Here is a 22,967-nt window from a genome sequence, read left to right as displayed (position 1 = left end):
TTGGCTCCCTTGGGGAGGAAACCCTTTTCAAAAAAATATTGAACCGCAATAACAAACTCCACCCCCACTAGATCCCACACCGCCTTAAAGAATTCACATGTATAACCATCCGACCCAGGTGACTTGTCATTTGCCATGGAAAATAAAACTGTCTTAATCTCATCGGCAGAAACTATACGTGTGAGCTTCACACCATCAGCCTCTGTACATCGCGAAGGTAGCAAGGCCTGAAGTTCCTCAACTGTAGCGCCTTGAAAATCAGGGGGTTGAAAATGGAGAAAAGCTTGAAAATGACGCACATCTTCCTGCTGAATCTCCTTTACATCCAATACAATACGGCCATCTGGAGTTTGTACCTCACGAATAAAGTTTTGAGCCTCACGAGACTTAATCGCTCTATGGAACGTCTTAATTGTTTTTATCTCCAATCTTCAGCCAATGAAGCTTCGCCTTCTGTTTTAGGTACCTCTCTTCTAGATTAGCAATAATACTCCATCTAGCATAAGCCACCGATTCCTCAGCCATAGCGGCAGCAGACGGATTGGCAAGGTTCAACTCTTGCTTTTGACAGAGATTCTCATAAGCCTCCTTTGCCTTGGCGACCAAGTGAGCAAGCTTCCCTTTAGCCAAAGATCGCAGCTTAGGCTTGAGAGTCTTAAGCTTTTTTGAAAACCGATATAGGGAAGAAGTCGACATGTGTATAGGCTCTGTTTCCTGCCAGAAAGTTTGCACTAACGGTTTAAATTCAGCCATACCAACCATCGCATTAACGAACTTAAACGGTTTGCGTCGGTGGATAGTAGCATCAACATTAACACTGAGATGGATCCGACACCTAGAATGATCAGAACACCCTCCAGCCTCAAAAACATTATATGACTGTGGATATACGTCTTGCCATGCCTCATTCATCAAGACTCGATCCAGCTTTTTCAATATTAAATCAGCATCCCTCTTGTTGCACCATGTAAACAAAGGACCTTGAGAAGGTAAATCAGTGAGAGTGCAATAATTCTTCACCGACTGAAAGTCTCTCATTCCCCCAGTTACCCTTGGACCCTACTCTCCTCGAGAATGTTCCTCCGTAGCCAAGGTTTCATTAAAATCTCCAAAGATAAGCCATGGCTTATCCTTCATAATGGGAGAGTCCTTATGGGAACACAAATCATCCCATAAACTCTGCCTCTCCTCCACCGTAGTCAGACCATAGACAAAAGAGCAAAAAAATTCAGAGTCTTGATCCTCCAACTTCATTGAGCATGTGATAATCTGCTCACTCTTATAAATAGGAGTAAGTCTCACAGTATCACGCCAAACCACCCAGATACGACCCCGCGTATTATGCTCGTAGTTTGTCATAAATAACTTAGTTCCCAACCATTGAGCCTTACGCTCCTTAACCCTAGTTTCCAAAAGACAACCAAACTGAAACTTCTGCTCTGCAATCCATTTTTTTTAATAACTGAATGTTTTGAAGATGCGTTTAAACCGCGTACATTCCAGAAGAATCCGGACATTAATGCTGTTTGGAGGATTGGCGTGGGCCCTGATCCTTAGCCTTGACCCGAGCTGACTGAGAAGGTTACATCAAAATAACTTTATGTGCCGTCTTTGACTCACGTGGAAGAGACGGTCGCAACTGCTGCTGCTTCTGCGAAGGACCCAGAGGCAGGTTAGACTGCAATGTGTTCTCGGAGCTGTCCACTGAAACCTCTATATCATCCTCTGCAACAACTTTCTGATCACCCTTATTGGGACCCTCGTCAGTCTCTTCCTCCCCTTTTCCATCTCGATCACTCAGAGCTGAAAAAGGATTGGAGAGAATAGAAACTTCACCAAACTGAAGGTTTGTAGTAGTCTTCGTTCCCGGACTACGAGCCGATTTAGGTGTGATCCAAGACTCGTCTTTATGCACTTCATCGTTAGAGCTGCCACCTGATGAGATTAAAACAATCTCCCGATTCACCTCTTCTTCAGTAGTTACTACCACACCCGAGGTAGGAACCACTGGTAAGTCCCTTTGCACGGGGTCCTCAGCTGGAGGCAGATCAGTCTCCACCATCGGAGCTGTTGGAGGGGTAGCTAGACAAGAGGCCTGTAAATGACCCCATTTATGATAGGCACTGAACTTCGGAGGCAACCACGGGTATGAATATTTGATCACGACATCAAGTTCTCCTTCCTCTTCCCCCGTAAAAACAAAATGTTTTGGTAGGTCCTTTGTTAAATCAGCCTCCACCAAGACTTGAGCTACGTCAAAACTTGTGCAAAGCTCTATTTTAGGGTGCAGTCTGAGCGGCTTGCCCACTGAACTAGCCAAGAATTCAATACCTTTGTTAGTAAACATTATAGGAGGCACGTCACGTAAAGTAACCCATAGGGGTATCGTCTTCAAAGCTGGCTGAGTTTCTTCCTCAAAAGGTGACCATTTTGAGACCACCATCGGAATATCCATGATATTCCACATTCCCCTGTTTAAGATCCGACGCCTCGCACTATCACTACAGATCCGAAACTTCATCATGGCATCACTAACCTCATAAACATCAGTCATGGAGGTTTTATCCCCCAGACGCCAAATTTTCTTAACAATCATGTGGATCTTCCCCACATGCGGTACTTTAACACTCAAGAACTTCCCGATAATAAAGTCCTCCCAGAGAGGCTTAGCTCCTGCAAATACCTCTTTAGGCACAACCACCTTTTGCTGGCCATCAACTTCCACTGCCTCAAACTTCTGCCTAGTGAAATCGTGCTTTCGAGCAACGTTCGCATAAGATCTCTTTTCCCCTGGTGCCTTCTCCGATACACCCTGACTTAGCAAAGCATCCTGCATCGTTACACCTTCGATAGAATCATTCAGGACCACATCATGTGGTTTCTCAACAGCCGGAGAGGAAGCAACACCGTTTACCGTCCCCAGACTCTCTCCACCGGGAAGAGAGGCCGATGGCGCCATCAAACTTGCGTGAAAAGCCAAAAACCCTAGATCGCCTTTCCTATAGCCCGCCACGTCAGCAGAGAGTTTTTTTTTTATGAATCACAAACAGTCTCTCCCAATCGGTTATATTACATTTTGAAAGTATATTTATCTTCAGTTCATGAACCACTTTGACAAAAAGTCAACAAAGATAGGAAAGTAACTCTTTTCCAAAAGAGTATAGCTCTATCTAGTCCATCATATCATGTAATACATCTGATCATGAAACGAGTCTATATGTAAGAAAACTTGGCTATAAACAGCGTTCTCTTCTTCGTCTAGCTTGAACACCACTAAAACATCTGTTATAAGCATGTCTACATCCGAAACTCTCGTCACACACAACAAAATCCGAAATCGTCTGTGTTCTTAATCATCCTCTCTTTCTTCAGCCTTACTATCTCATATCTGGCTTCAAATCTTTTTACAACTCAACCGAGAGAGCTCTTCTAGCTCCATTGGCCTAGTTACAACTCAATTCCAAAAGCATACCCAAGACACGTGACAGCAAACCCTCCCTTTGGACCCAGCATCACGTCCATTCGTCCACCATGCCAACTCAACATCCACATCAGCATCACTAATGACTTTCCTCCTGAGCTGCAGCTTACACTCAAATGTTTCATGTGTGTCACAATCCAACCGGAATATGTATGGCCTTCGTTCCAGAATAATAAGTGTTTCGTCATGTATATCCTTGTGCTCCTAGTGTTGAACCAAGATTTCTGCTCAAACTGCTTGTCAACCACAATATATTCATAGTTCAATAATATCTAATGCGCATTTCTCTATAGAATAATTAATGCCCTCACGGTAGTTTTGTTACGTACTTACGTTCCAACCTTTAAATCTCTCATTATATTGTATAGGAGGAAAAGTTGTTTGATGAAGTATCATGAGGGTCGAGTAGTGGGTGTTCTCGTTTGAGGTGATATATTGTTTACATATAATATATAGTGTGATATTGTTATATTTATAACATGTAAACACATGCTTTGTTTGACTAATCTACTGATATATTAATATTAATAAACACATGCTTTGTGTTTCTTCCAAATGCATGCTTTCCAAACACATGCTTTCTGTTTCTTTCAAACAATGGTTGAACTACCACACGCCGATCTGTTTGCTCTTCCTTTCCTTGCTATAGAGTCCGATGGTTCTTGCCAAGTTTCAAATCTGAATGATTCTTCTTCGAATCTACGTATTGTTCTTAATACATATTAATTATTGCAACATAACTGAAATTATTTTTCTCTTCTTGTGAGGGTTTGGACTCATCATGTGTTAGCCTCAACAAAAAAATTCAATAGTTATCACTTTTTGTCTAGATGCCTAAGTTTGATAGAGGAAAGAAGAGAGGTTCAGATGGGTTTTATCACGGGAACGGACACGGACAAACAAAGCAATTTGAATATCAATGTTTATGTTTAGGCTCCCACAAAAAAACACCAATATTTGGTAGAAAATAACATTTGGATCCTCATTTTTTTGGGGATGTCTTTAAATTTAGTATTAGTTTATGTTGAAGTCATCTATGAAAAGTTATTGAATGAAGATGGTCTTACAATGTTTATGACTAATACAAACTGTGACTTTATTATTAGATTATAAAGAATTTAAATTCAGACGATGATATAACAACAAATTATGCATGAATATTGCATGTTTATCATATTTTTTTCATCTTGACATCAAATTTCAATTTTTTTTTTAACTATTTTATATAGAGAATTGAATCTTAAAATAACTTAAAAAATCAGTCAATTAGTTTAAATTTGTTTTAAAATGATTCATCAGTGAATTTTATAAGAAACTAGATAATGACCCGTCCGATGTACGAATTTAAAGTTTTGTAAATAGAATTAAATTTAATAAAGAATTTATTGTACATTATTTTTTTATTATTATTTTTTGCTATAATACACTGATTTATATCCATATACAAATCTTTTATGTATGTTACCATTAAAAGTGTATTTTTTACACCTAGATATACTCTATGTTACAAATATATTATTTACCACCACCTAGAAAATGTCTATATGAACCAATTAAGCCAACTATTATATATATCTTTACTTTCACTTTTGCATAGTTTCTTTTATCACTAAAATTGTTGGCTCAAAACATTTTGAATAAAAAATAAATTACATCACAATAGTGTATGACTAACCATAGAGAGAATCTCGGTTCTGCCCTCCTCCCTTATGAAGAGAATCTTGCGTCCAACCTCTTCCACCATGGAGAGAACCTTCGTTCCGCCTTCCTCCCTTGGGGAGATAACCTTACATCCAACCTCCCCCACCTTCCTCTCTTGGGTAGATAACCTTGCGTCCAACCTCGTCCACTATAGAGAGAACCTCGGCTCTGTCTTCCTCTTGTGTGGAGAGAACATGTTCACGTCTTTTAGCTATCTCAAAGTGGCTTGCTCCAGCAACCAATGAAACTAAATACCATTTTCCAACGTCACAAAATCTTTTGATAGTAACTAATGTTAAAATTCCCAATGTATTCATGAAAATTTATTTGAAACACTATGTTGTAGCCTCTGTCTCCAAGCTCCTATGGATTTATCAACAATAATTTATGTTTTTCCAATATATCTATGTTTGTTGTAGGCTTGTGTTTGATTAGCCTATTTTATTTCTCCTTTTTCTCCTTTTGAAATTGAACGAATCGTAACAATTATGTTTGCACAAAAAAAAGGTCTATGACCAACCAATCAAGGTTGAAAAATTAGAAAAAAATAATTTGATATAATTAATGAAATAATAGAAAATTATAAGCACATTAATATATGAATCTCAAATAATTCAAAAATGAAAATATAAATTAAACAAAACAATATAAAGCTGCTATAATAAATTTTAAAATATAGTATTAGAAAAAGACGATTCATATATTAATGTTAAATTTTTTTTGGTCAACATACTAATATTACCTATTCCAAACTGTAAGTAGGAGTATATTTTGGTTTAAAAAAATAAGAAAAATTTGTCTTCCCATCAAAAAGGTTTGACCAATAGAACAAAGTTGAAAGCAATATTTTTGAATAAATTATTTTGTTAGATGAATAATATGAGACGATCTATGTTTATATAGAAGTGAGTATTTACATTTTTTATAATTAATAATTTTCTGTATATTTTCCTTAATCCCTTTTTTATGTTTTTTGTAGAATTAATAACTTCAAATTAAAATAAGTAAATAATTTTATAATTTCGAATATTATGAATTATATATATATATATATATTCTCCTTATAATTATTTAAAAAAACTGCTTGATTTGGATAATTTTTTTTATAATTATCTTTTTACATTATTAATATTGTTTAAAACAAATTTTCTGTTTTTTGTTGTAATCTTAAATTTTCTATTAAATATTAACTTTTATACATGTCAAAATCTCATATTAGTAATTTAACACGTGTCAAAATCATGGTAATGACTAACTTTCAAAATCCAACTTTATATAATAAGATTCTATATATATGGGGAAGAAAAATAGTGAAAAAAAACTGATGGCTTTTATTTTTGTTCTATTTTTAAAGTGACGTTCATGGGGCTTTAAAAAATACTGAAAAGAATAAAGCCAAAAACTAATTAAGAACCTTACAACAACTAATTAAATAAAACGAAAAAAAAAAAAAACCTCATTGGTAAAAAAATCTGTGAAGACTTTCAAAACTTTTTACCGTCACAGTGCAAAACCAATGTCACCCTCACAGAATCGATCGTTTCTCTCTTTCTCCCTTTTTGTCAAATACTGTCATTGAGAAGGGATCTAAAATTCCATAATATGGCCTCTCCGGTCTCCGCTATCCCTTGAACCCCATGGATATGGTCCACTCACGGATGATGGTCTTCTTCAGCCGTTGGCGCAGAGAAGAAGAAATACCCATTCGCATTCCCATTCCCATTCCTGGTCCAAGCTTCCTTCAGATCTCCTACAATTGGTGTTTGACCGCCTTAGTTTCGCAGATTTCCAACGAGCTAAATCAGTCTGTTTCTCTTGGCAATCAGTTTCAAGAAACTCTCAGCCAAATAACCAAATCCCTTGGATGATTCGATTCCCTAAGGGCAACGATCCCGACCACAACAATTACTGTCTCCTTTTCAACCCTGAAAAAAAATACAACATGTACAAAACTCCAAACCAAGGCAATGATTTCGCCAAGAGCTTTTGTGTGGCAACTTACAAAAGCTGGCTTCTCATGCAACCACAGTATAAATACATGGACGACCATCGGTTTAATCTTTATATTCTCGATCTTTTAACCGGCGAGAGAATCAATCTACCCACTTTCGAAACAGAGTATGGACTCACCTGTCCTGTATTATGGATCGACGAGAAAACCAAAGACTACTTAGTTAGCACGGGGACGGCAGTTCCATGACGTAACCCGGAAACGTTTCAGGTACAGGGACGGCGAAGAAACGACACGGAAACGTTTCTATTGTAAAATAGGGAATTTAACTGTTTTTCTTCCATTGCCCGAAAAAGAAAAGGAAAATTAACCTTTTAAATATTATACAATTAGGGTATTACAAATATCGTTTGAAAAAAAAAAAAAAAAGTTTACAAATATCAATGTTCTATATATCTCATCTTTTTGCATTCTTACTGAACCAAAACACACAAACTTCTCTGTTTTTTTTTGTTAAGACAAACTTCTCTGTTTAGCTTTGAGAATGAGTTTCTCAAAAAATAACTTATTTTAATTATTATTTAATATATTATAGTCATGTTTTGTTTCATGAAAATTATGTATAAGTGACTTTATTTATTTTATTTTACTAATTTATGGATATTTTTATATTTTATATATTATAAAACTGACATACCCCTGCCGTACCCGTACCCCTAAAAATTTAGTTTGCCGTTTTCTGTCCCCGTCCCCGTACCCGTATCCCGTATCAGTACTCGTCTCGGTGCAGCATAGCTTAGTTATTGGAATGGCTGACGAAGACTATGCCATTTCTTTCAAGAGAGGAGACAACTCGTGGAAACAAATCCCAACCTTGTCAGGTATCGAAGAGTGTTTTAGCATGGTTTACAAGGATCACAAGCTCTACTGTCTCAACTATTATAACCTCAAGATCTTCGATTTTTCTCAAGACAACACTCCGGTTAGAGTTTTCAAAACTAGCGTAAGTGGATGCTTAAAACAACCAGGAGGTTTTTGCATGAGACTCCCTGGAATCCCAAGGAAGGACCAGGCGGCTCACTTTAAGGACAACTTGGTAGTCACGCTAACCGGAGATGTCTTAATCGTTAAGTGCCATCGTCCTAGTTTTTCCGAGATATGGGAATTTGAAATCTACAAGATGTTAGGGAACAACGAGTGGGAGGAAGTTTTTTCTTTGGGAGACGAGGCGATGCTTTTGGATTTGGGTATCACAGTGCTTGCTAAGGACATGCAAGGAATCAAAAGCAATTCCATCTTCGTAGTCGACCTCGGTTCAAACACGGTCGAACTACCCCACCGGTTTGTTTGCTCTTCCTTTCCCTGTTCCAGAGCTCGATGGTTTTTGCCAAGTTTTAAACGAGAATGATTCCTCATTTGTTTTTTTATATCTACGTGCGTATTCTCTTAATATTTAATTGTTACAAAATTTGGTAGAGTATTTCGTTTTCTCTTCTTGTGGGTTTGGAGTAATTAAGAAATGAAGAATAAAGCCAACAAAACCATCCTTGATGACATATAGAGTAATAATAAATTAAGCCATGAACACAATAAGGACGCTTTCCAATGGCCTGAGAACCAGAAAAATATTTAAAGGTAAGTTTACTTGCAAAACAGACAAGTACGTACCAAGTTCGTATGATGATGAAAGATATTACTCACAACTCACAAGGTATACGGTGTGTTATCGATAATTTGATCGTGATTGTCTCCTTCTCTTCTGTGGTTTACCAGTACAAGTAACAAGTCCCTATCCCTAACCCTTATGGTTGTAGCCACTATTGGAGTTGGAATGGTAGGTCTGATGGTTCTTGTATGGTCCGCGAGTTACCTCATTCTATAATTCTACGATATTTATGTAATCTAGACAATAAAAATAAAATAAGTTTGACGTAACGGTCAAGAAACAAGTATCAACAACCGTAAAAACGACCAATATTAGATGTGGTTGGTCGCTCTGGACTGCGAAAAGGCAGTAACAAGAAGTCACTTTGTTATCAAAAATCAATAATCAAGAATCAATAAATCTTACTCCCACCCCAACAACGGTTAATAGCTTTTATAAACCGATCACACCCACCAAAATCAGTATAGCCATAGTATTCATCTCTAAATTTAGCAAACATCACCTCAAGCTTCCTTCCTCCCAAGTAACTTCCACTGAGTGCTAACGCCTTCTTTTTGCCTTTTTTTAAAATTCATGAAAGCAAATCTGTAACAAGAAAATATACGTTTTTTAGTTTACATTTAACTTGAGTTCGTTGTCACAAATTAAAAAAAAAAATCTAGGAAGAAAGTCTCAAACCCTATGGAAACACCGGTTTCACACACTATGGGAACAAAAACCCTTGTGATCTCTCCACACGATCCGAAATGGTTACTCAATGCATTCTTGATTTCATCCCTAGGAAATTTAGAATTAAATCCCTTAACGAAAATGGTTTTCTCATTGTTTCCCTCTGCCTCTTCACATTCAAAACCACAAGTATAAATCGGTTGCTTCTTTTTCCTTGGGGCATCTTTCGGTTTATAGACACATTTCTTTAGAATTAAACAGGTCATCAGCTATATAATGTGTCGTAAACAGTAAAGTGTTAATTGTCAACTTACAAAACACATACAACAGCTACAACCAAATAACCAATATAAAAAACCTATACCTCAGGTAAAGTAGCTCTTTTCCATAGAGAGGTCTCTAGGTTTTAAGTTTTGGTAAAAGAAAAACATTTCTTTTAGTTAAACTAGGTTAGTACCGGCGCTACGCCGCGGGACTGTTTTATATTATATTTTTATTTTTATTATTTTTGGATAATTTTATATGTGTTTGTAATTAAAAAAAATATTAATATAGTTTTTGACAATGTTTATTGGTAATATTTTTGGTTTTAGGTTTTTGTTATTATGTGTTGTTAGTTTATTATTGTAATGAAATTGTAGATTAAAATCAATTTTTTTTCTTGTATTAGGATGTATTGGAGGACCATTATTATTATTATTGTTAGTTATTTTATTTTATTTTATCAATTTTGACTTTTGCTATTTAATGTTTTTATCAACACCGTGGAGATTTTTAAGAATTTTTTGTTTAAAAAATTGTTTGATTGTGTTATATCAACTCTACTTCCTTACATGTTTATGAGATTAGTTAATTAATTATTAAACATATAATGAAAATATGTTTTTTCTCACCTCGGAAAAATTAACTCATATGAGTCGAACTTGTGTTCAAAATTGTTCGACCATTCTTTCGTTGGGATATGAAACTTTATAGAATATTTTTAGTCAAAAAAGAAATCCATCAAAAACATTTTTTTTTGTCATTGACATTTCCTTTTTGGGGTTTATGATTGAGATGATGGTGGGCTCTGGTTCACCTTACGTAAAAGTAAAACCCATTTTGGTTATATATACTGAAATCAGTCGTCGATCATAAATACTACTGGTGTCTGCTAAGGAAGGTTCTCGTTGAAACAAAGTTTGAACCAGTTTGGTTTATAAATTACGGTCAAGTTTGGTTTAATTTCATTTAGGTGATGTTGTTTATTTCACATGGCAAAATAATATGCTATGTGCTTCATTTAAAAAAAAAAGCTATTAATTTATTAAAAATTGACAAACAAATCAAAATATTAAAATATATACCCAAGCTTTTTAGTATTGATTGTAGTATTGTACACATATGTTGTCTTTTTTTTTTTTTGTAATTGGTCATCAATATGTCGTCTCTTTCTCTCTTTGTCGTCCTTTATTCTTGTTGCAGGTTTTAAATTTACACAATTTTTTTGTCATTCATTAACATTTTTTAAATTTACAGATTTTTTTTTAAAAAGGAAAATTTTAAATTTATGGAAATCAAAGAACTAAAAACAATATCCCACGTCGGTTAAAAATTTTTTAGACAATATTTCAGAACTATTAAAAATAAGATTAATATGCTTCCAACAACGAATGAGCATGAAAGCTTAATTTATCAGGCGTCCAAGTTTAAAAGTTTTATTTGGTTTGATCTATTTTTTTATTTGATCAAATTAAATTTTAAACAGTTTCAAAAAAATATTATAATATTTAAAATTTTTAAAAGTTTAAATATTATAAATATTGAAACTTTTAAAAGTTCCTAGCTTTTAAAAAGTTTTTAAATATTATAAGTTTTAAATTTTAAAAGTTTAAAATATTATAAATATTAAAAAAAATTAAAAGGTTCAAATTTTATATTTCGAAACCTTTTAAAAGTTTAAAATATTATAAATATTGATGCAAAACATAAATTATCTTATTTATCTACATTTATGCTTTTTATTTCTTATGAGCTGTAAAACATATTTTTGTGTATGATTTTATAGATGAGTTAATATTCTTTCATTAATTTTTTTATTTTTGGGTCTAAGGAAGAAGGATTGACATCGCAAGACCTTAATTTGATGTTTGAGTCAAATTTTGAGGTTTAAAGAAGAAAAATGGACGACAAACACACATGTTTTATTAGCTATACATAGGCATGACCAAGGTTACGGTTGTCACGGTTAAGTTTTATTAACCATCGGTTATGGTTAGAAATTTTTGTAACCTTAACCAGAACCGTTTAACTACGGTTACGGTTCAAGCGGTTACTGTTATATACGGTTACAGTTATTTGATAATATGATACAGTTGATATTATTTGATGATATAATATAATTGATATTATTAATTTATAATTAATATGTTCTTATAGTGTACTCATATTTCTATATATCATATGATTCATATTAAATAAATAATTATTAGTATATTTTATTATGTTTTTAAAATATTATAAACCAAGTAAGGATTTTGGTTTGAGAAGTTTCTAAATGCGTGGATCTAAAACCAAATAAGTATATGGATAAAATTGTCAATAATTGGGTGCATGTGTTGACTATGCTGGTAATCATGAATTTTACAAATTTTATGAGAAAAGAAATGATTTTGTTCTTGGAGTTTGATGGGTTAACAAGTTGTGTGGTAGTCTAAAAAAAAAGTTTTTCAGTGGAAGAATGTGAAGAAGTTGACGAGGAAGAAGAAGAAAAAGAGTATAACGAAGAACCAAACGGTAAAAGTTACGATGACAATTAACACAAAATTTGACAATGAAAATGACAAGAAAGAATATGAAGAATAAGAAAACATTGAATAAAAAACACGAAAACATAGATGGTAGCGATCAATTAAATATGAAAACGAATTAAATTCATGATTATAAAATTGTTTCGTTTTTTTGGTGGTCAAAGAAAATGGTTTAGGATATGTGAAGTCATCAGTTTGATTTGCCTCGCCTGGACGTCAAGTTAAATTTATGATTTTTTTTATCAGATTTGATTTTATAACACAGCCGATTTTTATATTTAAAAAAATTGTGTATCTGAAATTTATTTTTTTCCTTAGTAATAATTTCAATTTTTTTATGAGATAATATTTTATTATCGTAATCAATCATATATAATTTTTATCAAAATATATCAAATAAACCCACGCGTAGCGTGGGTTCAAAACCTAGTATAGGTTGAAAAAAGATTATAAATTGATCAATTCATGGGTTATATGAATACATTTAAGAATATCCCAAAGAATTCTCTTAATGAGAATATTCCAATAATTTATACAATTTCCAAAGTAAAATCTTTAGTATTCCATGTATTGTTACAAAATATATACTGTTAGGCATACAAATATACGATTAGGCGTAAAAAGGAATAAAATCTTGACAATTTATCACGCTTAATCGTGATTTCCGAGATCTTATTGCAGTTGAAAATAAAATCTTACCTAAGCACGGATCGTATTAAAAAACTTTCACCAAACATGTTCAAAAATTAAAATAAAAACAAACAACAAACATAATCATTTCTTATACATGAAATTACAAAATTAACAATACAAAACTTACAAAATATATGTGTTTTTCAAACCATCATATTTAGCATATGATTTTATTACATAATGTTTTATCAAAATACTTTTACAAACAATCATATAAATTATATTTTATTCTAAAATAATAATATAAATAAAAAGAATTTCAATCCATACAGTAAAAAGTTACACGTTACGTCCTCCTTCATTTAATATCTTTTTGAGTGGCATATATAATATAAGTACATGTTTATAACTGCTTGCTTTATTTTGATCATCAGCTGAATATAATTCATACTAACAACTAATGAGCTAAGAGTGTCTGCAAAAACGTATAATCGTAGAAAAAACATAAACAAAACTGAAGAAGATACAGCAAACAAGTTTTAGAGTACAAGAGACATGCAACGGAAATTACCCAAAAACCCGGTTCTACATATTAAGGACACCGACCAAGTGAGATCTTAAAAAGAAGCTTTAGACCTTGCGGACTTGGATGTTATGTGTCGATTGAGATCGCCAGATTGGCTGTGTTCCACTCTGTACGATTGCTATTTGCTCTCCCTTCTTCACCATTCCTTGTTTCTGTTTCATCCAAAGTTCAACTCTTAAATCCCAATAAAACACTAAACGAAAGCTATATCTAGTTGGGGGAGATGGATTTTACCAGTAGTGTAGCCAAAGCATTAGCAAAAGTTTCTTCTGCATCATCTGCGAACTCCATATATATGGGGCATACGCCTTGATACAAAGCTAATCTTTGCTGTATTTTTTTCCTGCAGAGCAAAACCTCTACTGTGAGTTTCTAAAACAAAACACTTGTCAAAGTAGTCAATGTTGTAAAAGATGGAATACTTACTCATTTGTGAAGGCATAGATTGTGCCGGAAGGACGATAGTGACTTAGCAATATAGCCATGAAACCAGTTCTGGTGAAGACAACAGTTGAAGTGCCAAGCGTGTTGGACATCATGGATGCATGGTATGCAAACATCTCACTCATATGGTTCTACAGAGATTAAAAAACATGTTCTTGTTAGTACAGATTAGATAGCAGATAGACTTCCCTACATAAATACTCAATGGTGCAAAGTTTCAAGAGTAGAGAGAGAATCAGGCGCAGCTTACCTTGAAGGCTTGACCAAGATTAGGTGGCATATCACCGCTAGTAATGGTCGCTTCTGTTCGCAATGCAACAGTGTGCATCACTCCAGCAGCTTTCAATGGGAACCTGATACCAAGTAAAGTTCAGATTAATGTGTATTTACACTAAATCAGTAGATTAGCTGAAAAAAATCTGCCACTTACTTTCCGTGAGCAGTTTCTCCAGAAAGCATTACTGCATCAGCACCTTCTCTAACAGCGATAGCAATGTCTGAGACCTCTGCCCGGGTTGGAGTTGGATGAACTATCATACTCTCAAGCATGTTAGTCGCAACAATAACAGCTTTTCCCATGCTACGGCATAGGTTAATGATCTTCTCCTGTATTTTCAAAATCAAAGCAGAGTTTTAACTGCAAGAAAATTTGCCGCATGTTCTATATCTGAGGAAATTGCAAAACTTGTTCTTTGGTTTATCTTAAATAAGAGGCAAGTGCTAACCTGAAGAATGGGGACTTCTTCAATTGGAAGCTCTGCACCAAGATCACCTCTAGCAACCATTGCCTGGAAGACATACACAAAATCTAATTAGACAATCACATGCACAAGGGCCATTCCAACCAGAATATATATTATTTTTTTAAAACAATATCCAACCAGTTGCTCTCACATAAGGAGATTATGTACTGTAATACGTATAAAAGCAAAAAGAACAAACTAGAGAAGGTTGACAGAAAAGATCACCCCATCTGATGCTGTGATAATGGAGTGCAAGTTAGGTATGGAGTCAGCACTTTCAATCTTCACTATCACGTGTATGTCGGCACCACAATCTGCAAATATTGGTAACAAAAAATCTCAAGATTAGAATGAAAATCATAGGCAAACCATTCACTTAGGACAGGCTTGTGGTTCCACATATTTACTTTGAAGGTATTTCTTCAATTCGTGTACCACTTGAGCATCTTTGACAAAGGACACCGCATAAAAGTCAACTTTGTTCTCCACTCCAAATTTAATATCCTCCCAATCCTTCTCTGCAAGAAGAAAATACTTACACAAAAAAATAAGTATCAGAATAAGATCTTTCAGACTTAAATATGCAACAGTTCAATCTAAGCAACAAGAAAAAGTGAAAAAGAGAGTTAACACAGAAATTCTAACCAGTGATAGAAGGTAATGTTGCACTCTTTCCTCGGACATTCAAGTGTCTCCTTGACTTAAGTTCTCCACCATCAACAACTTCACATTTCACAGAGTCTTTGGTCTTAGACGTCACCATAAACGACATCATACCACCTGGAACATAGTAATAGAGCCATCAATATAGTGGAAAAGACTAAACCAAGTGCATCTCTTTCAGAGGCATGTCAAAGGAGATCTAAACCCTTTTACACCAAACATTAAAATATACTTACCATCAACAAGGAGCATGTCACCCGCTTCCACATCATTGACGAAATCATCATAGTTAACACTGACACAACTTGGTGTGCTGACACCTCTCTCAATAGTAAAAGTAAACTCTTGACCTGGATCTAACATAATTGGTTGGGGTAAATCTCCACTCCTAACTTCTGGACCCTATGGAACAATGAAACTAAATCGTCAAACAAGATACATGACTGAGAAGACAAACTCTGAATAAAATGGGAAACAAAAAAAAACAAACCTTGGTGTCAAGCATAATAGCAATGGTGTTGTCTTTAGTCTGTGCATTGTATTCTTTAACCAAATCAATAACCTTCTTATGTGAAGCATGATCACCATGAGACATGTTCATCCTAGCAACATTCATCCCAGCTTCAGCCAATTTCCATATCATCTCTCTTGTGTTGGTAGAAGGACCAACGGTGCAAACAATCTTTGTCTTCCTCCTTACAGTCGGCTTCGACCACATCCCTACCGATGTGTCACCAAACTGCTGTATCTCCAACAACCTCTCCAGCTGCTCCTCTCTCTAAATCCACATTGAACCCAAAACAAAAAAAAAAAAAAAAGGGAAAAAACATATAATCAGCTTACACATATGAAATCTACACAAAGCATCAAAAAATTCTCAGTAAAACCTAAACCATAGACTTTAAAGCTGTCTCATCCAACATCAACTCGAAATGGATAGTTATTATTGGTGAAAAAGATCAAATTAAAACGCTATCTCAACTAGTACAAAACCCAACACCCAAAAAAGACAAAACACATAGCCGCATACAAAAAAGCATACAAGGCTTATTACACATACGTTAGGCACATCTTCAGGAGAAACAGGAATCACTTCAGTCTCAACACGAGCAGATCTCACAGTGGTATCAATCACTCTTCTGCTTCTCAAAGAGACTCTTCCACTTCTCTTCGCTTCGTTTCCAAGAACCTTCACTGCAAAACTCGCCGGCTTCAAAAGCTTCTTCTCGGATCTTGTAGACACAGATCCACCGTTGTTGAAACACAAGATAGAGCCTTGAATCGACCTGGTAGCAACCACTTGAGCCATTTCTGTTTCCGAAGAGAAGAAGGATCAATGAATTCGAAGAATTGTGAAGTTACAAAAGAATGAGAAGAGAGAGAGAGGTGTCGTAAGCTCAGAGAGAGTAGTGAAGGATTTGGTTCTTTTCGGCGGAACTTACGAAGACGAAGGAGAAAATTGCTTTGTTCGTATCGAAACGTAACAAATCATTAAGTAGTTGGAAAATTTTGATTAGAACTAATAAAAAAAAAAAAAAAAAAAAAAAAAAGACAAAACTCAAAACGGCGGTGTATTAGTTGGCCCACTTTATAAGCCCATTAATATCATTGGGCCAAATCTCTGCGTTTTGTTTTGACTTGACTTTTTGAGGACTGCGAAATGGCGGGAAAATGTCTGTAGCTATTCGCGCTCACAAAGAGCCCTAATCACTGATGAGAGAAGCTGAGCCATTTTGTTGATACAGTCTCCGGTTAATTTCATTGAGCGTTTTGATTTCAATTTCGCGAATCTGAGGAAGAAGATGGATGTGGAGGAGAGAATCTCAACGAAGAAAAAAATGGATTTGGAAGGGTTATCAGTAATCTGCAGCGATCTAGGAGTACCCGAGGAAGACGAAGATAGAAGAAGGATTGGGTACTCTAAAAGTGATTACTGTCTTGATAATTTGAAAGATTTACTTCGATTTCTAAGACGCGACGATCCTGAGAGCAGACAAGTTTTCAAACAAGTCTGTTCTTGGAATATAGTCGCTAAAGATTTGATTCCGATCATTGAGCATTACCAAGATGAGCATAGCTTAGTTTTAAATGCAGGTACCTTTTTTTTTTTTTTTTTTTTTTTGGTATACATTAAAATAAAAGTTTTGTAATTTTTTTGCTGATGAGATTTGTTGTGGATTCAGTTAAGGTGTTGGTGTTTCTTACGATGCCTATAGAGACTTCTTCAGATGATATTCCTCAGCAGTTAGAGTATTTATGGGGTTTGAAGTCTGCGATTACTTTTAGTAACATTGTTCCAGTGATTGTGTCTTTGCTTGAAGCTCCTCTCGAGAGCTTGGAATTGTAAGTTTTTATAACTCGTTGTTGTGTGTTTAAGTACTTGCTGAGTGGGTACGAACCCTTTCTGAACTTGATGCTTATGGTTTTCAGAGATGTGTTCAATGAGGAAGATTGGAAATTGGTTCAGCTTGTGCTTACTTTATTCAGAAATTTGCTGGCTATTCATGAGATATCTCCGATTCAGAAAGCTGGTGAATCGACTTGTTACTTTTTGTCGCTGAGGGATCAGTTTCTTGAACTTTTGTCTCGTGAGAATGTGATTGATATATTTCTTGTGATAACTCAGACGATTGAAGGTTTTGATAGTTTGTTGAGGCATGACAACTTACTTCTCCTTGAAATTTATCATTATATTCTTTTGGGTCAAGACATGGAGCTCGTTGCAAAAGCTCCTGAGAAGGTTAGTGTTTCAACTAGATCATTAAGATTTCTGAGATTGGAACATGGTTTTGTAATGTTGGTGTTGATGCTGATGTCGATCATCATGTTTTGTTTTGGCAGTTGGACCAAGGGAAGAAAGCTTCTGTTGATAGTTTGAAGACATTGATGAAGGAGGAGGAAGTGAAACGAAAGCTTGCAAGACTCAACAATATGAGTCAGCGTCATTCAAAATTTGGTGGGACATTCACTCGGGTTGCCATGGTATCGTTTCTCGCAATGGTTCTTAAATGTCTTTGTTGTGTAAAAGATGGTAATTTAAATGAGATTTTTTTTTTTTTTTTATAGGATGGCACTAAAGCTGTACTAAAGGGAATACCTTCTACTGCGGAGAGCACAATGCTAAAGCCTCAGCAAGGTCGTGGAGCTGCAGAAAAGATTGTCTGGGAACATGGACCAATGTCTGTGACAAATGACAATGTTTTGAAGTTGTTACATGATTTCATCAATCAGTTTATGTCAGGAGGATATAATGGTATGTTTCACAATAGAACAGTGATATTTTGCTTGTACTTTGTTTCAAGCACCCTGATGCTGATACCAGTGTACCATATCTCTTAGTTCTGATGCGGTCAGTGTGTGAAGATATTGAAAAGGAGCACCCCTCCATTCAAAATAGCGACATCATTACTTTCTTTCAAGTTGCACAGTCCGTCACCTCTTTTCAGTTTCACAAGTCCTCGGCTTCTAACGTGAGTAATTGAGCTACGTTCTTTGGTTTTATCTCCCTCTCATCTTTAAGTTGCTATGCATTTAATTTCTTTCCTTACTACAAGGCTGAATCTCCGTTATTTTATGGTTGTCTGGCTATGTCTCTTTTACAGCCAGCAACAAGATCGGAAGAAACTTCTGAACTCTCTACCAATCAGAATGCTGGTGTAAACTGTTCTAAGAATGACATTTGTGCGCCAATTGCAGCAACGATTAACGACAGAATGTTTTTACTTGTCATTTCAAAATGGCGCAGTGCATTTGATGGTCTGAAGGAAACTAAAGAATTTAAATTTTTATCTGCAGCAGGTTCTCTTATGAAAACCATGGTATGCAATATCCATGCATCAATCTATTCTTGCTTCTGCATTTTGTTTAGCAATTAATAGCCAATACTCATGATGTGCATTGTTCACCTGCTTTTCAATGCAGCTTTGCTTGTTAGATCTGGTAATTAGATTGCAACCTGAAGACTCTAGAGAAGCTTTTACTGTCCGCATCTTGCTTTATAAGTTGTTTTATGACCAAACTGACCAAGGGATGTGCCAGTTCATCCTGAATCTGGTGAGAAGTTTTGATACGCATAAGCAACCTAAAAGGTTGGCCTCTGCTTCTGTTACTTATATTTCCAGAATCTTGCGGTCATGTAGTATTTTGCAACAAGTGATTTGTCAATTCTTGTAGTGTGATACATATAATTTGTGAATCTTGGTACATATAACATAATCGTGACACACAGAACGCATGTTCTTGTTTGACTTGTTAAATGTTTAACTGAAAACCTCATTTTAATGGCAGGACGTGTATGTTCTTTATTGTACATTTAACTTGCTTGTAATTACTTTTATTTTTTGCCAGTGAGCTTGGAGATCTGGTGGAAAGCATCCATGTAATAGTAGGCCTTATGGAAAACCTTCAAGGGCGTGGAACTTTGAGGGTATGTAACTGCTTGGATATGAAACTCTTATTAGATTAGATATAAAGCTTTATTAACATGCATTAAGGGAAGAAACGCAATATTTCAACCAAATGTCTGTTTCATCCCCCAGGTTTCAAAAAAATCAAGGAAGGCAAGAAAGAAAAAACCCATGGGAAATAAGGAGGCCACAGTGTATGAACTGTCTGAAAATCATCCAGGTACTTCAAATGAAGCTAGCACCGCAAAAAGCATACCGGTGGTTGATTCAACAGTTTCCACGGAGGATGGACCAATGAATGTGCCTCCCAATAATCCAGGGGCATCAAACCTAAGGACTGAACCTGATGAAAATCAACAAACGCACAGCCCTAAGTCAAATCATGTGGTCGATGATCTGTCTTGCGGCAGTGACGATTCTTCTGACGGTGAAGAGCAAACAGCAACAGATGAAGTTGATTTTAAGGTTTCCACATTTATTTCTGCTTTTGCCAGCAACAGCATCATTCAAAACCTATGCTGGTTGCTTAAGTTTTACAAAACCAACCCAAAACAGACGAATCACCACATAATAAGCATACTGCGGAGGATTACAGAAGACTTGGAGCTCTCTCCCATGTTGTATCAGGTCAGTGTTTTAAATTATATCCCAAATTGCTACATTTCTTAGTAAATTTTTTGCATCTTCCTCACTACTTTATTGGGTTAATTTCGCAGCTTTCACTGGTAATAACATTCCATAAGATCCTTGATGAGCAGAAATCTTGTCCCTGCAAAGACTATGAAAATATAGTTACCTTCCTGACAGATCTGGTTAGAAATATGTTGAAGAAAATGAAGTCACAGCCTCTTCTCTTTGTGGAAATTCTCTTCTCAAAGACTCGCAAAGAATGCCATTACATAAATGCGGAATATATGTTGCATGAGCTTGGCCATCTAAGAAAACAAATGGGAAATCAAGAAAAGGTCGCCGGAACCGAGGAAAATGATATACCATCAGAGAAAGGATGGACTCGCCGAAGCTTAGCAGATGCTCTAGGTGATGATGAAGCTGATGTCGTGATTTCTTATGATCAAGGATTTCAAAAGTAAGAAAGTGTTCCATCTTGTAGAAGAGAAACTCTTTATGATATTAGTGTTTGTGCCTTATGTTTCTTGTTAGCTGGATATACTGTTTATCTTTATTTGCTAACGCATGCAACTTTTTCATGCTGCAGTGAAGAAGATCACATGGTGGAAGATGATTCTGCAGGACCATCTAAAAGAAAGCGAAGACTTGTTCTTGATGGTGATATGGAAATAAAAATTAAAGACCTATACGAAAGGTATGTTTTGTTTGACGAGAGGAGTAGTTGCTGAACAGAAATCATTCTCTATAAAGTGCACTTCTAATCTTAGTTATAAGCATTGATTCATGGTTTTGATTTCATGAGCATTGGACTCAGATTGCTACATATGAGCCAACATGTGCTACAGTTTGGTTTAATTGGCTGCTTAATTTATTTGTTGCAGGTTCAAAGATGATAAAAATTGCAGCCGGCTAATTGCTGAAAATTTGGATCCTGATGGTGGAATCTCTGCTGCACAAGTAACCAACAAGCTTAAACAGCTAGGTCTAGAAATAAGGAAAAGGCTTCGGCGTGGTGATAGCTCTATCCAAGCAAATGAAGGCACAAATGGAAATGATTATCCAGATCACCTGGATGCAACATCATTTCAACAACCTTCGTGAGTATCTCTTAGAGTTGATGGAATTTCGAGACTTAAAACAGATCTAGTTTTGGATTATAACGACTCTTCTCTACTGCTTTTGTAACAGAAACACCAGAAAGAGAGCGAGTTCCTTTAGCAAAGAACAAGAAACACGTATTAAGGAACTATACGAGAAGTGAGTTCCAAATTTTGCCTCCTCTGCATAAATCTCTTTCTTTGCAACAGTTTTATTGACTCTGTTTGTTTTCCTATTGTTGTCTATGTGCAGGTTCAAGGACCAAAACCGATGTAGTTATTTGATTGCCAATGAATTGGGGTCTGAAAAAAAATATACTACTGCCCAGGTTTCACGTAAATTAAAGCAACTTGATCTACGTCTTCCTCGTGGTAAGAAGTCTGAAGTTGGCATGAAGCTGAAAGATGACCATGATGAATCTTCAGCAGATGAATCAGACAATGAAACATTACTAGCCTTCAAGAACAGGTAACTAAATGTTAATAACAAGATCTGCCAATGACGCCCCTCAATATCAAACTTGCTTTCTTGAACGATGCGAATTGATATGCTCGAGTGTTGTCTTCTTCTGCAGGAGGAAGAGCACAAAAAATCAGAAGAACAAGCAGCACACAAGATCAAGCGATGAGATCACTTTAGGTAGTTCTGAAGACAACACAGAAAGGTAAAACTCTCCACTCATTTTGTCTTCGCATCGGGTTTATAGACAAGATTAACTCAGAATTATAACGAACTTCTGAGCTTGGTCTCACGAGTCTGTCTCACAAATATCACACTTTTTCAAATTAGGAATGAAACTAGCCCGCATGTGCCTACCACTGATGAAGAAGAGAACAATGATCAAGACTTCATCACCCTGGAAAATAGAGAATCTGAAACAGATGTTCACATCAGTGACAATGCTCCTTCTACCCCATCTGAAGATCCAAATCTTTCATCAGATCATGAACTGGAGGATGATGAGTTAGCAGATTCCGGTGATGAGGCTGCAGCTGGTGGTGCCACCCTCACTCAAAGCCCGCTTAGTAGGAGGAAAATGAAGATGGTGCTTGATGAGGATGACTGATGAAAACAGGGCTCCCATCTTATTTTGTTTAGGTAACTTCTGTAGGGAAAACAAATCCATATGAAATAAACCTTTACTGTTAAGTAATGTATAGAAAATTAGAAAAGAACACACCAGCCACTGTAATTTTTCGAGGAAATTTTGGTTTTTATTATATTGTTCTAGTGTCTTGTTCATTTGGTTCAGATTTGTTAGGGAGGCACTCATAGTCCAATGATTCAAACTACACTCCACAAAGCAGAAGATAACAACGATCATGGTTTTGGTGTGTTTTCCTTTTTAAAAGCTGTTTTGTTTCTATGTCGCAATTAAAAACAAAAAAAAAACTATTTTTATCATTGTTTTTTGATGGCGTGTGGAAAAAAAAAAGGAAAAAAATTAGATTGACCATATACAAATACCGAATCGTTATAGGAATCACAATTATGAATCCCTATAAAA

At 35.6% G+C, this 22,967-nt stretch overlaps 3 protein-coding genes and 2 pseudogenes across 5 annotated transcripts; 3 read left to right on the top strand and 2 right to left on the bottom strand.

Annotated features, from left to right (window-relative positions):
• Positions 1–1,059: 1,059 nt before the first annotated feature.
• Positions 1,060–2,959, bottom strand: LOC147935384 (uncharacterized). The gene is made up of 2 exons (XM_087472959.1): positions 1,621–2,959; positions 1,060–1,439 (listed from the first exon to the last, which is right to left on the bottom strand). Exons 1-2 carry the CDS (start codon positions 2,957–2,959, stop codon positions 1,060–1,062), a joined length of 1,719 nt encoding a protein of 572 aa, XP_087329085.1.
• Positions 2,960–6,773: 3,814 nt separating this feature from the next.
• On the top strand, positions 6,774–7,600 carry LOC104728840 (putative F-box protein At5g66830 pseudogene; annotated as a pseudogene).
• A 121-nt stretch (positions 7,601–7,721) lies between these two features.
• Positions 7,722–8,671, top strand: LOC147935383 (putative F-box protein At5g66830 pseudogene; annotated as a pseudogene). Its single transcript, XR_015570686.1, has one exon. The product of XR_015570686.1 is annotated as a putative F-box protein At5g66830 pseudogene (transcript).
• A 4,619-nt stretch (positions 8,672–13,290) lies between these two features.
• Positions 13,291–16,824, bottom strand: LOC104725808 (plastidial pyruvate kinase 2). Of its 2 annotated transcripts, none has more exons than XM_010444543.3 (12): positions 16,387–16,824; positions 15,817–16,104; positions 15,563–15,728; positions 15,309–15,443; positions 15,071–15,181; positions 14,889–14,977; positions 14,646–14,708; positions 14,351–14,526; positions 14,171–14,273; positions 13,903–14,051; positions 13,711–13,819; positions 13,291–13,628 (listed from the first exon to the last, which is right to left on the bottom strand). In XM_010444543.3, the coding sequence occupies exons 1-12, from the start codon at positions 16,633–16,635 to the stop codon at positions 13,521–13,523; spliced, it is 1,746 nt and encodes a 581-aa protein (XP_010442845.2). In that variant the 5' UTR covers positions 16,636–16,824; the 3' UTR covers positions 13,291–13,520. The 2 variants fall into 2 exon arrangements, with proteins under 2 accessions (XP_010442845.2, XP_087329218.1); XM_087473092.1 differs by having other exon boundaries at positions 15,071–15,197; positions 16,387–16,819.
• A 127-nt stretch (positions 16,825–16,951) lies between these two features.
• Positions 16,952–22,702, top strand: LOC104728839 (uncharacterized). Its single transcript, XM_087474454.1, has 17 exons — positions 16,952–17,420; positions 17,510–17,669; positions 17,757–18,066; positions 18,168–18,308; positions 18,393–18,579; positions 18,666–18,796; positions 18,929–19,144; positions 19,248–19,414; positions 19,674–19,752; positions 19,865–20,359; positions 20,449–20,819; positions 20,949–21,056; positions 21,244–21,459; positions 21,551–21,619; positions 21,713–21,928; positions 22,035–22,124; positions 22,250–22,702. Exons 1-17 carry the CDS (start codon positions 17,129–17,131, stop codon positions 22,524–22,526), a joined length of 3,525 nt encoding a protein of 1,174 aa, XP_087330580.1. The 5' UTR covers positions 16,952–17,128; the 3' UTR covers positions 22,527–22,702.
• The last annotated feature ends 265 nt before the right edge of the window (positions 22,703–22,967 follow it).

Source organism: Camelina sativa, chromosome 11 (genome assembly GCF_030686135.1).
Source record: "Camelina sativa cultivar CO46 ecotype springtype chromosome 11, ASM3068613v1".
Taxonomy (NCBI): Eukaryota; Viridiplantae; Streptophyta; class Magnoliopsida; order Brassicales; family Brassicaceae; genus Camelina; species Camelina sativa.
This window is presented reverse-complemented; position numbering and strand designations above follow the sequence as displayed.